At 40.5% G+C, this 17,803-nt stretch overlaps 1 protein-coding gene and 1 long non-coding RNA gene across 2 annotated transcripts in view; both read right to left on the reverse strand.

Annotated features, from left to right (window-relative positions):
- Positions 1-4,390: 4,390 nt before the first annotated feature.
- Positions 4,391-17,803, reverse strand: part of LOC138950063 (uncharacterized) — a 188,875-nt gene continuing 175,462 nt past the window's right edge. Inside the window, exon 7 of the mRNA XM_070321843.1 lies at positions 4,391-5,029. Within this exon, the coding sequence (XP_070177944.1) occupies positions 4,842-5,029 (188 nt within the window). The 3' untranslated portion in view covers positions 4,391-4,841. The remainder of the gene's footprint in view (positions 5,030-17,803) is intronic.
- LOC138951232 (uncharacterized) lies at positions 11,059-14,185 on the reverse strand. Its single transcript, XR_011451061.1, has 3 exons — positions 14,013-14,185; positions 13,229-13,459; positions 11,059-12,012 (listed from the first exon to the last, which is right to left on the reverse strand). It is a non-coding gene; the product is annotated as an uncharacterized lncRNA (long non-coding RNA).

Below are 17,803 nucleotides of genomic sequence, written 5' to 3' on the forward strand. Positions count from 1 at the left end.
AATAATTATTTTCGAGATTTGCTCTATAAATCCCTTAGTGCACTGGGATTGTTTCAATAACGATATTGTCAGTACCGCCATAGAAAAAAGAAGATTCCTAACGCACATTTTGCAATGCGCATTTGAATAGGCATAACTGTGTGGTCAGGTCGTGCACAGTGAAGATCTACTTTTGTGTGGGGTGTCTCAAGTGTGTCGTGCTTTCGTCACACGCATTTTAATTCCAGTGTAGCGTTAATCTGAACAGTGATGATCTTTCAGAGAGACCTCATTTGAACTCGGAGAAAGGCTCTTCATTATTTGCGATTCGAAACCTCCAGTCGAGCTTCGACGGATTGACTATGCGGAGTGACTCCCCTTGAATTGACTCAAAGCGGGACTCGACGGTTCGCACATTTTCAAAACAAATGTGGCATATTTCTCGTGTTCTATGATCTATCTTCACTCATCGGGGAGTCTGATACTAAATATGAACGGTAAGAATGCTCTGAACCCTACACGTATTATATCCCCATCGTTTTTTCGTTCACATTTGCCCAACATGTTAATTTGCTGAGCGGGGTTAATGTCGTCTGCTAGGCTACCTGCCAACCTGGGCAATGGAACGACTGCAGTCTGCACTGAGTCTGTACGCATAAAGCAGGCTGCTAATAAATCTTATATATGGTAAGAACGTTCTGAACCTTACACGTTTTCGATTACGATTGTTCTTGCTTTGAAATAATAATTCTGAAACCATTCATTTACTGAACTGATGAAGTCGTATTTCTGTGTTGTCTGCTACAGAGTCGATCGAGTCAGTCTTCCAAACTGGTCTTGCTGGTACGTTATCGGAATAACACTTGTGTTTTCTGTTAGCCGCTGGGAATTGTATACTAACTCATCATTTGGTAATGTGGATGATAAGCTACATGCCACTAACACGGCATATGAGAAGAATCTATGCAAGTCGGCGAAAATTAGATGAAACACAGCGGCTTCCATTTTTTTAGATCACTGGCACTGGCACAGGCACATGCAATCTGTCAGAAAAAAAACCCACTTCTGCTTTAATTGAGAAGCAGGGAATTTATGGTCATTTGGTATTGTGGAGAATATAAGCTACATGTCATTAATTAATTCTGAGGATGAGAGCACAGTCTTGCTTAGGCAAAGGGCGCAAGAATACGCTCTGTGGAAAAGTTAGCGCACTCCAAGAGTGCGCTAACAGTTTTAGCGCATCGCCATTAGCCAATCAACTGGTTCACATCAGTCATGTGACACCAGTACTTACTGACAATTATTATTATTATTATTATTATTATTATTATTATTATTATTATTATTATTATTATTATTATTATTATTATTATTATTATTTATTATTATTATTGTTGAATTGTTTCTTGTATTGTTTTTGCTCTCCCTCACCCCTCAACTCCCTTTTCTGTACATAGTCTGATTTCTTTTTGTTTTAGTTCCTTTTATTTGGTGTTGAAAGAAATGTGTTTTTATTGTGTTTTTTAATTTTCCATGTACCCTCACGGGGTTTTTATCGGAATAAAACTTGACTTGACTTGACTTGACATTACTGTCATTACTCCAGCTGCGATAAGCACCAATAAAAAGGCCGGGAATTGACCCTATGGGGGCAATTACTGCTGGGAAGCAGTAATCCTCGGCTGCGCAGCTGCGCAAAAAAAGAGGTCCGAAACGTGCGCTATTATACTACTTAAGTACAACAATTTATCTTGTGTACAAATGTGTACACATTTTCCCAATTGATATCAAAGTTACTGAACTTATCTTCTTTTCACTACACCTTATATGTTGATTCCCCAAAACTTGAGTTTTGCCTTTTTAAATTTACCAGTAACCCAAAACTTTGCGTGTGTAGGTGTGCGTCTGTTCATTCATTCGTTTGTTTGCATGCACGCTCGCACATGTGTGTGTGTGTGTGTGTGTGTGTGTGTGTGTGTGTGTGTGTGTGTGTGTGTGTGTGTGTGTGCGTGCGTGTGCGTGAAAGTGTTTGTATGTATTTGTGCGAGTGCCTGCCTGCCTGTGTGTGCGTGCGTGCGTGCGGGTATAATTGTGCGTTTGTTTGTGTGCGCGTGCGTGTGTGTGTGTGTGTGTGTGTGTGTGTGTTCGACGGTGTGTGTGTTCGACGGTGTGTGTGTGTGTGTGTGTGTGTGTATGTGCGTGTGTGCGTTCGTGTGCGTGTGTGTGAAAGTGATTGTATGTATTTGTGCGAGTGCCTGCCTGCCTGTGTGTGCCTGTGCGTGCGTGCGGGTATAATTGTGCGTTTGTTTGTTTGCGCGTGCGTGTGTGTGTGTGTGTGTTCGACGGTGTGTGTGTGTGTGTTCGACGGTGTGTGTGTGTGTGTGTGTGTGTGTGTGTGTGTGTGTGTGTGTGTGTGTGTGTGTGTGTGTGTATGTGCGTGTGTGCACCCCCACCCCCACCCCAAACACACACACACACACACACTATTATGAGCTGATTATTTGCGCCTCGATATTTTATTTATTTTCTTACGTTTTATGTTGTTTATTGTGATTCACCACACCCGAGTTTTTCGTAATTGAGATAATAAAGTGCTCTATGTCTATGTCTATGTCTAACACACATGCACACACGCGCGTAGGATAAACAAATCCAATCTTGACTTTCAACTTTACAAAAAAATACATCCTGTTCACAATTAACGAGGACAAACATAATTTACAAACACCTAAGTACAACAATTTATCTTTTGTACAAATTTGGACACACATTTTCCCATTTAATATGAAAGTTACTCAACTTATCTTCTTTTCACTACACCTCACATCTTGATTACCAAAAACGGGAGTTCTGCCTTTTTAAATTTACCAGTAACCCAAAACTTTTGCTCTAACCAACCTGTTTTGTCTAAAACAGTTTTACTGATACACAATAATTAACAAGTCGCGTAAGGCGAAATTACTACAGTTAGTCAAGCTCTCAAACTCACGGAATGAAACTGAACGCACTGTATTTTTTTTCAGCTTCGTCAATCCCCGCGAGAAGGAAATCGCTCACCTTCCACGTGCAAAACGCAGTGATATGCACACGCCAGGAAAGCGCGGTAGCGTATTGTACTAAGCAGGAAAGCGCGCTTTTCTGTATTCGTGTTAAATTTCTGAGCTTTTTTGAATACAACCTATCATATCTATATGTTTTTGGAATCAGAAAACAATAAAGAATAAGATGAAATCATTTTTGGATCGTTTTCTTAAATTTTAATCGTAAGACTAATTAATTTATTTTCGTTAATTGTGATCACAATTTAAGAGTAAACATGACATGTGTATATATTTTTAGATTCAGAATGTCATGAAGAATACGATGCAATCAATTTTAAATCTGTTTGCGAAATATCGATTTTAATGACAACTTTAATGAGCAAACTCATTAATTAATTTGTAAGCCTACACGCTGAAATGCAATACCAAAGTCCGGGCGTCGTCGAAGATTACTTGACTAAAAATATCAACCAATTTGGTTTCAAAATGAGAGCGTGACAGTGCCGCCTCAACTTTCACGAAAAGCCGGATATGACGTCATCAAAGACATTTATAAAAAAACATGAAAAAAACGTCGGGGGATATCATACCCAGAAACTACCATGTAAAATTTCATGAAGATCGGTCTAGTAGTTTTCTCTGAATCGCTCTACACACACACACACACATACACCACACCCTCGTCTCGATTCCCCCCTCTACGTTAAAACATTTAGTCAACACTTGATTAAATGTAAAAAGAGGTTTAACATAACCGACTTCGCTACCACAAAAACAACAAATGTTTTATTCTCCCCAACATTCTGGTCAACACAATCATTATTACAGACAGTCATTCAATTTCAAGACAAGCATTACAGCTTTGAACAGACCATTTCGTTCAACCAGTCAAAAACAGCAACTATATAGTCACCTGGCTGGCTATAGTGGAAAGGTTACTTTTGGTGGTCACATTAGATATTATGTTTTTTGGAAAGTTCGTTTTATTTGCAGCCACAGTTCGGTAAACGACAAATGGCTAAACCCAACCACCTAAGAATGAGAAGCGTTTTTGTAACATGACCCATATTCTGCAAAAAATGCAGCCATGACGCAGTGGATAGGTTACAAAAAAACGTCATGTACCGCTTGACTGCATACGGATATAAGCAAATTATACCTTAAACGAAAGCTAAAGATTGTTGCCATCAGACAGCAAGTAAAATGCCTAATTCGTATACACAGTTTTATTTTTAACAACATCTGTATAACATGCGGACGACAAAACAGGAAATGCCATTTTCTCAATCGATATGTATAGCTAACTGAACGCCTGGTTGAGTGTGTGTGTGTGTGTGTGTTGAAACCGCAATCAAAAACATCTTGAAATTTTTTTATTCTCACAGCTAGAATTATTTTACATCAACAATTGTTAATTTACCGAGGAAAACAACAGTCACATAAGATACATAATGAATGATTTTGAATCAACTCCGAAAACCGAACCGGGTCGAAGCAAAAAAGAGTTTACACATACACAGGCTTGAAAAGGGATAATTTGGTTCAATCTGTTAGATCATTGGCTTTTGTAACTAGTGTTCATAGACAATTGGTGACCGGTCATTTTTAATGACCAATCTGACCAATCACAGAATCTGTTTCATTGAGTTGGCAACTTGATTGAATTACAATATATATTGATAACTGAACGAGAGGAGTCTAGAGATTCTACAACCTGTTACAATTATGTCAGTTTTACTGTGGCCTGATTGGACCCGGCTTTCATACCTGGATCAGAGTAAGGTCTAATATAACATAACAACGGCTGCATCACGGGGGCTGTTAGCTCACGTAAAGGCAGATACATCCGAGGTTTCCCGTTGTGCGTAACCTGTTTGATGAGACAGTAGAGAAGAGACTTACCTCAGCATGCGACACGGCTTCAACCTGTGGCTCTGATGGAGAGACACCGCCCTGTCTGTCTTTTGTGTCAGCCTGGTCACTGCTGTCAGTTGCGGTCTGACTGGTGTCTGAAGAAATAAGCCACAGCATAATATTGCTATGTGTTCAGTGTCCAATTTGACTAAATGTTTTAACGCAGAGGGGGGAATCGAGATGAGGGTCGTGGTGTATGTGTGTCTGTCTGTCTATGTGTGTGTAGAGCGATTCAGAGTAAACTCCTGGACCGATCTTCATGAAACTTGAGATAACTTAAACAGATCCTGAGTATAGCATCCCCAGACATTTGATTTTCGTTTTTTGACTCACATGCGAAGCAAAAGTGAATCTATGTACTCACCCGAGTCGTCCGTCTGTCCGTCCGTCCGTCCGTCCGGAAAACTTTAACGTTGGATATTTCTTGGACATTATTCAGTCTATCAGTACCAAATTTGGCAAGATGGTGTATGATGACAAGGCCCCAAAAAACATACATAGCATCTTGACCTTGCTTCAAGGTCAAGGTCGCAGGGGCCATAAATGTTGTCTTAAAAAACAGCTATTTTTCACATTTTCCCCATTTTCTCTGAAGTTTTTGAGATTGAATACCTCACCTATATATGATATATAGGGCAAAGTAAGCCCCATCTTTTGATACCACTTTGGTTTACCTTGCTTCAAGGTCAAGGTCACAGGAGCTCTTCAAAGTTGGATTGTATACATATTTTGAAGTGACCTTGACCCTGAACTATGGAAGATAACTGTTTCAAACTTAAAAATTATGTGGGGCACATGTTATGCTTTCATCATGAGACACATTTGGTCACATATGATCAAGGTCAAGGTCACTTTGACCCTTATGAAATGTGACCAAAATAAGGTAGTGAACCACTAAAAGTGACCATATATCATTGTAGAAAGAGCCAATAAGCACCATTGTACTTCCTATGTCTTGAATTAACAGCTCTGTGTTGCATGACCTTGTATTTTGGTAGGAAAAATGTGTAAAGCAGTTCTTAGTGTATGATTTCATTGTAGGGTTAGTTATTTGACCTTGACCCTGAAGGTCAAGATCATGTCAAGGTCAAGCATGTGAGTCGTATGGGCTTTGCCCTTCTTGTTGTATTAATGTCTTTGATGACGTCATATCTGGCTGTTTGTGAAAGTTGAGGCGACACTGTCACGCTCTCATTTTTAAACTCAGAGCAACCCAGCAAGCTCGCTCAGATTGGCCCATTCTGTGCTAGCATATGGGGCTGATCTGGGCAAACCATATAGGACACATACTGGAAGTGCAATCGGTATTGGTGTGGGCCATATCTGGGCAATACACATGCTCCACACATGTTGACCACTTTGCGCAAGGATGCATCCATCATGCAGCCAGCATTGTACCAGGGAGTTGCCTGCTATTAGCTTCCTTAGAGTAGCACAATTTTCACTCTCCATTACTTTCTTCGAGATCGCAAAACATCCAGCGAAGGAAGATGAATAGAACGTATTTTCCGGCTGCACCAGCAGCTCTGCTGCAGACACTGCATGTCTACAACGTGTCATTTGACATTGTGTGATATGTCTACGGAAAGGGAAAACAGACAACGTTGATCCTCAGGTGGGATGACGACTCGACCGCCACTGCTATATGTCCAGTCACCACGAACTGGCCTTTGCACGTTCCCGAATGAAATCCCCGAGGGAGTTACGCCGTGATATGCACAGCGTGCTGTGGTACACCAACAGAATACAGGTCAGTCACACAAACAAAACACAAACATCAACTACTTGTCAGGTACACATAACACAGGTAACGCCAGTGACACACGTGCTAAACCATATATGTTAGAAAGCGCACCATGTCAGCCATATCTTTCTAGTAACAAAATGACAGACTGTAAAGAATATGAAACAACACACGCCGATGCAGGGACTCGGGGTGATATTGTATACTGTGAAGAAGGTCAGTGTGACATGTTTAGCAAAGGAACAGACCAAGAAAAAGACAGCACCGAGCAGTTTTGGGAGGATTGCAGTCATTCTGTTCATCATTTTTTGTCACCCTGACTCCTGAATACAGATACATTACGATTAAATGTGCCCAAAACCCAGTGGTCAGCGAAGTGCTCGACCATCGGTATTGAAAATGCTCCCTGTACACCAAGACTGGAGAGCATCCTGGCTAAATGTGAGTTAAATGTGGGGTGTACCGGGCCCAATGTGGGGTGCACCTTGGCTTAATACTGGCTGTTTCTGGGGAGCATCTTGGCTAAATATGGGCCAAATGTGGGGAGCAAGTGTATTGCCCAGATGGGACCCATACCAATACCATTAGTGCTTCCAGTATGGGTCATGTATGGGTTGCCAACATCGTCCCCATATTTGAGCACATATGGGGCCGATCTGTGCATGCAGGCTAGAAACGCAGAGTAATTATTAATTGTATAATGCTGTTCGCAAACGGAAGTCTTCATCATGCACAAGGCAGGAAAACTCGGTAAACCTTTCACTGCGCTGGTGCAAAGGTTCAGTTTATATGCACAGAAATCAAGAAGCACAGCGAATTCCCCTTTCTAAAAATAGGCAACCCTTACAGTTATCACGGTGCCACTATACTGATCGGAGCCACAGCGCCCAGACTGATCGGAGAAACACGAACAATTAACGGCGGTAATTACAAAACTCAAATATTTAAAAGGTGTTTTAAGAATGTTGGTCCCCCAACAAAACATTTGGTGAATGATCCTTTAAACATCAAGTGCCAACTGTGTGAAATAATGTTGTAATCATGTTCGCAAATACTGAAGCGTTTCCAACCAGTTTGGGCATGGTCTGCCTTTCTTTACTTTTACTTTACTTTATTAGGTGTTTAACGTCGTTTTCAACCATTCAAGATTATATCGCGACGGGGAAAGGGGGGAGATGGGATAGGGGAAAGGAGGGAGATGGGATAGGGGAAGGGGGGGGGGGGAGATGGGATAGAGCCACTTGTTAATTGTTTCTTGTTCACCAAAGCCCTAATACAAAAATTGCTCCAGGGGCTTGCAACGTAGTACAATATAATATTATGACCTTACTGGGAGAATGCAAGTTTCCACTACAAAGGACTAACATTTCTTACATACTGCTTAACTAAAATCTGTACAAACATTGACTATATTCTATACAAGAAACACTTAACAAGGGTAAAAGGAGAAACAGAACCGTTAGTCGCCTCTTACGACATGCTGGGTAGCATCGGGTAAATTCTTTCTCGTCCCAACCAATAAGGGACTCCCCCTAACCCGCGGGGGGTCATGGTCTGCCGAGCCTCCTCTCTGTGCAGTACTTTGTCACGCGCGCACTTTAATATATGGGTTGTTCTCTGGAGATGGGTACCACAGAGGGTCATTGGATTGAAATGAAAAAAAAGAAAAAAAATGACAGTTGTGTTCGTTACTATGCTTATTTATGTGTGTCTGAATGTTGCTTGATGATGTTCAAGCTATTCAATAATATTTGTACTGACAAAAAAGTGTTGTGCATTCGTGATTTGGTCGAATACGTCAAATCGAGAGGCCAAAATGGCGGAAAATTTGTGACATTTTGTTTATTGAAGCAAGAACTCGGTCGTACGGAATGAAAGAAACATAAAAAAGCACATGAACAGTTTATAACTTACCACAAATGCATGCATTTTCAGTAGAATAAGTACTTTTTGCAGAAGATCAACACAATTTGAAATATTAACCATAGTGTGTGGTGTTTTATGTGGTCAACTACGTAAGTTTCGTTTCACACCAGCCCGATTTTCATTTGGACAACACAGACCAACTCATCACAAACGCACGACAGTTTTTGGCTGACACTACTTTAGCACACTTCGTAACACGCGTGTACAACGCAAGATCAAATCAAATAACGCCAAAATTTTAATCAATTTTATTGAAAAATGAGGGGTGACAGTGCCGCCTCAACTTGTACAAAATGCCGGATATGACGTCATCAAAGACATTTATCAAAAAAATGAAAAAAACGTCTGGGGATATCATACCCAGGTACTCTCATGAAAAATGTCATACAGATCGGTCCAGTAGTTTACTCTGAATCGCTCTACACACACACACACACACACACACACACACACACACACACATACACACACACACACACACACACACACACACACACACACACACACACACACACACATACACACACACACACACAGTGACCATCGTCTCGATTCCCCGGCCCCTCTATGTTAAAACATTTAGTCAAAACTTGACTGAATGTAAAAAAGACTTAGCTGGCAAAAGGTGCTACCGCTTGGGGAGAAGACACAAGCGAGGCTAAGTCTGTGACTGTAACGTATTGTTTAGTCAATAAAGAAACGTACCAACAACTTACCTTTCTTGTGTTTTCATTTTGAATTTTGAAACGTTGGCAGTCTCTTTGGTTTTGGGTTTGCGTGAAGTATATGTTTTTTTTAGAAAATATCTCGCGAACTACACATTTTCCTTCCTATAGTTTGTCAAAAGTATACCGAATTTAATTTGTATTTACTTAAGGCCAGACTTTTTGTCTTGATAAATATTTCTTCATAAAGACTACTTGAAATGAACGAAATTTTTACTCCCCATTTTTGGCTCACGTAAGTGTAGCCTATGCGATGCTAACTTTTGTCTGTCTGTGCGTGCGTGCGAGCGTGCGTGCGTATGTATGTATGTATGTATGTATAACATGTATGTCTGTGGTAGAAACTGTAACATTTGAAGACGTCACAACATTTGAAGACGTCACATTATGACGTAAGAGGGTTAGACGTCACGCGAAGAAATTACTGAAAGTTTCGGTCATTGTTATTTTGCCGAGCGGGCCAAGACTAGTTTTTTCTTCGAAATCGGCCATTCAGATCTAGATCTAGTCACAGGCACTCGTCACGAGGTGGGCGTGGCCTATGGCTGTCACTTGTGATGGACGGGGGGTCTTTTCTTATGGTTTATACAAGGTATGATACTGAGTCTCTCGACCTCGTCGGCAAACTTCGCATTCCTGCCATACACAGCTTAGCAAAGCAAAACAGGGGCTATGATAAAATCAAGTATACATTAAACTATCAGGCAGCTACAGATTTATACCAATTAGACGTTGCTACGGCTGTTATTTTGCAAAACGGCACGGATTTTGGCACACAAAAACCCACGTTGTTCTAGACCGAACGGAAGTTACGTATGACTTACTTCCCCTTATAATCAAACCAAGACAACAAGCTGTGCCTTCATTGGCTGAAGGAAAAATATTGCGCGAAATCTGACGTGTAGATCTGTTGTAGAGTTAAGAAAACATAAGGTTGGTTACGTGTACATGTACTAACGTTGCAATCTTGAATGAAATGTAGTAAGATTGTTTTTGTTGCTCAAGACTGTTATTTTTATGGAGCTTTTCTCAATGTCTGTCCAAAATTGCGCACCATAACAGAGAGGGAGGGAGATAGAGAGGAAAGAGAGAAATTTTGTTTCCCATCCACATCAGTTACGGGTTGGTTTTTGATGTAGAACGATAGCAAAGGAGTCAGGTCAGATAATGCACACAGCACGAGACGCTTGCAGAGAAGGATATACAATCAGGGTTCTTGCATGCTTACAGTGATATCTTTCTTGCTATTTTTCATCAATGAACAGTAATGCCACAGCAAAACATATTTAACCCAATTGTACTTTGTGGTTTATGTTGAGAGTGAAGTTAGAATTTATCTTTTCAAGAAGTGGACTCTGCAGTCGTTCAGGCTATCCAAATAATCTAATTTGCAGGCTTAGGTTCCCAGTTAGCTAGCACACAAAGAGCACCAAGTGCAGTGACATCTGTGTACAGTACAGAGACTGAGTAGGGCAACCGAGCTTGACCCATATGTGCAATTATAAGTTGATCAAAATGCTAATCGAATTGATTGAAAATTAAGCAGATAATACCCTCCTGCTGCATATTTTATGCACACCTTTTTTTTCAACAAAGTAACTAATTGTTTACAGGTTCTAGTGTTCATCACAAGACATATTCTTATTTATATTTTTATTTTCAGAAGCCAGGATCATTCCACATCTCATACCTGCATGTGTATACTTCCAAACCATTGAAGTCACACATGAGTAATTATATCATTATCCTTCATATATATTTATTTCAAATTAAATCTTTCATTAAACACCTCCATATGTTACTAATTCATACCAATGTACAACAATACAATTTAGCAACAACAATATAGAGAAAAACACACTTAACTAATAATCTGCATTCAAAATTATAACAACACTTCTTTCGACACACACACATACACACATACTTTTTGGAATCCTACTGCTAAAGTTGAACGAACACATTTAACAGCAACATGCAAGCATTCATTCTTGTATTCAAGAAACATGCAAGTATACACTCTTCTTTCGTCTTTCAATAGACATGTTTGAGTGTTTATGGAGTAGTTTTATTTCTGGATGGTGAGCCGAGATAAAAAAAATTTAACAAAAAAACACACACATGTTGATCGTATAATAGTGAACAATAATCATAAAGTGCATATTTTGTCAAAGTGTTGGTGTCGGAAATATGCACGAGGGAGCCCACATTCACTGCCAGCATGATAGTTTGACTGCTGATTGAAAAAGTTAACACATGGTGGTAGTACTCATAAGCTTGGATGTGCAGGTTTTGGAAAGAACAGTGCGTCATATTTATTTGCAGAAAATGTGTATCGGGACTGTGAGGCTTTTCATCACTTGCCTGAACATTATTATCCCTTGGCATAATTAAGGTTCATAAGGGTCGGCGGTCAATAAAACCCTCAGTAGATTTGTTTCCAAACATCGTCAACTGCAGTGTTGCTCTTAGGCCCAAGTTTTTTTTTCTCTCACTGGTCCACACTTTTTTTTCTGATTTGAAGCACTGTTGTGACCACTGGCTAATCAGCCTGCTGTCCGGTACATTTTGACATGTTGGAGGCCCTCTGATTGAATTTTTGTGTGATAAATCTTGAAAAAGTTGGCCGCTAAGGTAAATCCACTTCCTCTCCACTGTATAGTTCTTGTCCATCAGACTGTTACTGAAACAGACAGTTCAGAATATCATTAGTCCTTAAGCCAAAACACTGCAGCTTTTTTCGTTCACCTCTCCATCTACTTATTTGTTTTGCTTTTGTACGTAGTACACTCACTCTCTTATCACACACAGTTTCTCAAATAAAAAAAGAAACAAAACTAAAAACAGAGGAAACAAGAAATTCCTCCGAGGTAGGAAAAACACCCCCGTTGGTCAAAGGGAAATAACCATTCTCACTGCCACCAACTGAGAAGGTTATTTCCCTTTGACCATTAATATGTCCCTCTATAAGTCCTTGTAGAATCTTAATCCACCAATAACTCCCTAACCGTGTGTTTGACTGGTCCCAATTTTTGTAAGGACCGTCTCAGGAATGTATAGAACCTGTTCACCAAGTTTGGTGACGATCGGTCCGTTCATTCTTGAGATCTATATGCGAACACAAACACACACACAAACAAACAAACACATGGACCGAATCCATACACACCCCTATACCGGGGGTGTAACAAGCAAACAAACACCACCACAACCAAGAAGAAGAACAACCTAGCTGAAGACAAGCTGTTTTGCATAAACGCAAACATGTGCATAACTCAAAATGGTAGTTAGACAGGTAATTAATCATGTCTAAAAGTCAATTCCTAGAAGTGTGTAAATAGTCAAAGCTCTAACTAAAAATGTAAAATAAAAATGTATCACTAGAAAACACACGTACCTAAAGTGTGGATGGTTACCTAAGAGGCGGCACTGGGTGCAGTGCCTTTCTAGTGCACTTGCACTAAAACAGCACTGGGTGCAGTACTCGGTCCGGCATCGAAGAATTTTGCACTATAAAAAGGCACAAAATTTGACCTATTTCGTCGCCTATAGAGGACGGAAAGAATGTCATTTTGAACATTGTTATGACATTCTTTCCGTCAAAAAAGTCAATTTAACGGTGTTAAATGAAGCGACCATCCACACAATTAGGTTGCCATCCAGAGTTTAGGTTGCCATCCACGTGTGGATGGTTGCCTTATGGTGATTTAGGCAACCAAACCTGTGGAAACGGGGGTACACACACACGCACACACACACACACACACACACACACACACACACATACACACACAGACCACACACACACACACACACACACACACACACACACAGATGATCTTGTATTTTCTGATAACATGTCCTAATTAAACCATTGAAGAATAGGTGTCTGAACTTACTCAGAGATGAAGAGTTGACCTTCTGTTGTTATTCCTCAAGAGATTAGTTCTGCTCATGCATGTCGCCTCGGGTTTTCCGTGTTCGGCCTGCATGCAGTTCCCCAAGCATCCGCTGTGTAAACGGATGTCTCTTTGTCACGTCTGTAGCTCCACTGGATATGAGGCTTCTTGTAAAGTTCTTCTGCAATTTGCTGTTCCAGCACTATCAGTCATCAATGTAGAATACTCCACCTGCAAAAGTGCCAATACCCCTAATAATTATGTGTCAAATAACTTCTGATTCATAATGTAGATCTACACCCGATAGCCGAAATTGTGTGACTGGACAACTGATGTGTAAACCTGATGAAATATAATCTGTATTTGGTATCACTCGAAAATTGCTGCTTCCATATTCAGCTATGAATCTTTAAATTACAATTTGAAACTGATTTACCCCTCCCCTTCGCTTTCAAAAATCACATCAATCTGAGAGAGGAAACATAAAATCCCCTAACTTGTCATTTGCTTCTGGTCGTTAGATCTAAATTACAACTGAACTAGGTCAGAGACTATCTATAGTCTCCGACTAGGTGGACAGACTGACTTGAATCAATGAGTGAGCTGCCATACCCACGCTACCCAATACTCTCTCTCTCTCTCTCTCTCTCTCTCTCTCTCTCTCTCTCTCTCTCTCTCTCTCTCTCTCTCTCTCTCTCTCTCTCTCTCTCTCTCTCTTTCAAATAACCTGCTGAAGGGTTGGGGATACATGTGTTGGGGATTATCTATTCGAAAATTCGCTCACCTTCAAATGTGGACTCCGTTGCGTCTTCAGCAGAACATGGTCAAAACCATGGGTCATATGTTTCGTGACGTTCAACAACAGGCTTTGAATGAGTTCATCGGCAGTAAACAAACAATTCTCTCATCTCTGCTCGTGGTTGAAACACGACCACAATCCCTGACAAAACAGATTTTCCAGTTTTCGAAAACTATCCGAAGACTTGATGCACTGGCCGAATCAGCTATATATATTTTCTCTGGTGAATCCATGGTTTCCAACTCCATCACAAGGATGAGACAATCTAAATTTATGTTTGCATCCCATTATCTGGAAGTTGCAAGAAGAATCAAGGAATAGGAAAGTTGGCGGTGAACAGACAGATCGACTGACGAACGCCGCTGACAACTTTTTAATTATGCCTGGTCACGGGGTCACATGCGCAGAAAACATGCGCAACCTGTCTGTCGTCTGCTGCAATCTCGGTTTCTGATAACTTCACTACTTCCGTTCGGTCTAGAGCAACCATCGCCAACTCGTTGCGCGCGCTCACCAAGTAGCGGAAAGCGGAAAAGACGATTTTGACAGTAACTTTACTTCCGGTGCAGTCTTTCAACACATGGAGAAGAAGGAGAATTTCGAAGGGGAGGTGGAGTTTGTGGCTGAGGTATGTGAAAAGCAAACAAAGCAATACAAAAAGATCATTGCTGATGATTGAAATGAGTCATGTGAATCAACAATAAAGATTGATTGTGGACGGCACGTCATTATTTTTGTTTTTAACACTTGAAACGCGAGAGCATCTGACACACTGGTAAATCCGAAGCTGTGCACGCAAGCTGATCAGCAGATCGTTTTTCTGCAGAATTCTCGCTCACATCGGCCACTATTTTAGCTCAGCGAACCGATACATTTGCAACAGAACAATTTCTGAATGTTAGAAATTCTGCTGTAGATTTATAGATACCCTTTCTATTCCATGGTGGTTGTTTTTCAGGGGGAAAGTACCGACATCTCAATCGCTGAAAAGATGACAGCATCACCACAAAAGAAACTCCAAGAATTGCCAAAAGTAAGTAAAAATATTGACAGATCTATGTAAAAGACTATGAAAATTTAGAACTGGAACAACAGATATTCAACAAAATAACCGATAATTGATATATTATAACTGAACCATTGATTGATTTGAATGTACATCATGCATGGAAGTTAAAAATGGTGCAGGAACTGAAGTCAGATCAACACATCAAAAAGATCAGTGCAATATATTTGTTTTCTCTCCCCTCTAGCATAATTCTGTTTTGATATATATGCTTGATGTCTTCTGTTGTTTTTAAATTCATTGTCACTTCTAAATTGCATGCTTTATTGCAGAACGCTTGTTCTTTCAACTGCCTTTCACCGGAGCTCAGAGAGCTTGTCGACCTATTCTCCACCAAATCGTTCAACTTCAAACGTCTATCAACTGCCATTAATAGCTATCATCCAGCTATTTGTATGGACAGTTAGACTTATTTCTCTAGAAATTTTGTTTTTACTAAGGGTTTATTGTTCTGCTTTTTTTCAGACATTCCGTCCCGCACCAGAATTGCCAGAGGTTGTTGCAACTACAACTTTGAAGAACTGTGTCGTGATGTACAGCAGCTTCCCGAGTCGTGGTGCCTCGCGAAGAACGAGGTGAACCAGGTGGTTAAGGTTGTTGTGCTGGAGCCTGGAGGCCAGCTTGGTTAAGGTTTGACTTTGAGTCAGCATTTTCAGTGATTTTTCTACGCAGCCGATAGTGTTTGGATTTAAAGTGTAAAGGAAAAAGTCCCTCCCGAAGCAGCGTGCTGCAGTTTAGACTGGCTTGGCGACAGTGTTGAAGTGAGTGACAAGTAACATTTTCAGCAAATCGCTTTGTGTTACAATTATTCAACACCAATTCTGAGCCAAGAGAATGAAATTTTTTTTCATTTGGAATGTTGTGTTTTATAGGTTAGGTGTGGAAAATTGGATTTGACTGTAAAGCTCTTTAGCAGAGAATGTAAATAAACTTGACCAAGAAATTATTGCGACAAATTTCAAACTCCCAAATTAAAGCATTGATTAATTCCCGTTAATTAATTAATTAAATTAAATGTCACAAGAATTTATGCTTTAATTTGGGTGCAACATGTTGAAACTTTGTTTGAGAATGTATCTACTTCATTGATTAAATCTATGCATGTGTATGAATAGGAATCTTTCTTGTGTCAAATTGTGCGAATTGAGACTGAGTGAGATAGTGAATGTTGGTACATTACAGGGCCGGACTAAGCAAAGAGGAGCGGGGGGGGGGGGGGGGGGTTGCCAGTGGTGGTCCAGGGGGATGTTCCTCTGCCCCTTGTGGGGGTCAGGGGGCAAAGCCCCCTTAAGCTGAAGGGTAGGTCATATTCTGAGATAGGAAAATGGTCGCTCCTTACATGAAACGGCATAAAATAAACAATAATACATTTTTTTTTAAATAAGTGAGGTACATGTTTAGGTTGGGGAGGGGGGGTTGCGCAACCCCCATAACCCCCCCCCCCCCCCCCCCCCCGCCCGGTAGCCGTAGTCCGGCCCTGCATTAATTGTCACTGTATGGTGTGTGTGTGTGTCACTGTGACCAAAGATACACATGCTCTATTTGAGTTCATACAACTTCCAGTTCCATTCAAACGTTTAACAAAGTGTTGCTTTCTTTCTTTCTTTCTTTATTTGGTGTTTAACGTCGTTTTCAACCATTCAAGGTTATAACAGTGTTGCTGGTATGCGACTGAACATGTTCTATTAGGAAAGCAAAGCAAATTCCAGTGTACATAGTGGTCAACATAAAAACAATCAGACGCATCGATGCAAGACATGTATCAAGTGGCTGACAATTGATTTTGAAATGATTTTGCACAATATCTCGCTGTCAAAATTATATCTTGAACAAGTACACAAAGGAATTAGGTTTGAACCATAGCAAAATGAATATGTTTCAATTTTTCATGTTGCAGACTTAAATTTACATGGACTCATGAAAATACAGAACAGGCACTGAACAAGCCATGTGATACAATACTGAACCAAATAGGAAGAGAAGTACATTTTAACGACAGCAGATTTTAACACCAAAAATCGACACCTAAGACAACAATCAAGAAGTTCAAATTCAATGTACATGCACTTGATCAGATAGGATAGTTTGTACTGCATGAAGAAAGATCATACACAACACACTACAGAGATCCTTCCTGATTGTTCTCAACATTGTATGTTTTCAGCTTTTTCCTCAAACTCCTTTCTTTCCATCATGTGCATTTCATTTGTCCAACATTGTATGTTTTCAGCTTTTTCCTCAGTCTTTTCTTTCCATGTACATTTCATTTTGTCCATCATTGTCTTCAGTTTGTGGTGGAGTCTTATTTAAAAAAAAACAGAACATTTTGCAAAGTGTCTTCTTGAACAGCTTGCGGTGCTTCCAACAGGATGGGGCGAGGTAACAGGTGGCACTGTTACACTCAAGAAACACCCCAGGTGTCCAATGACGGGAGCATCATGCGAACAAGAGCCGCATTTTAAGTTCTAGCCCTGGGGAAGGTCACCTCAGATAAACAAACCAGCCAGCTATGGCCAAATAGCCGGGTAGACTGGACTCGACAGCCCTGTAAAGCCACCAGTCTAGGAGAAGGATCACTCCGATATAAAAACACGCTGAAGCCGGATGAGCTGGGCCATGTATGGCGCATAACGACAGCTCAACGCGTCAACGCTCATCTCATATGACAGAACAGCTTGTGAAAGATCAAATGAATACAAAGTGTCATAAA

Source organism: Littorina saxatilis, linkage group LG16 (assembly GCF_037325665.1).
Source record: "Littorina saxatilis isolate snail1 linkage group LG16, US_GU_Lsax_2.0, whole genome shotgun sequence".
Taxonomy (NCBI): domain Eukaryota; kingdom Metazoa; phylum Mollusca; class Gastropoda; order Littorinimorpha; family Littorinidae; genus Littorina; species Littorina saxatilis.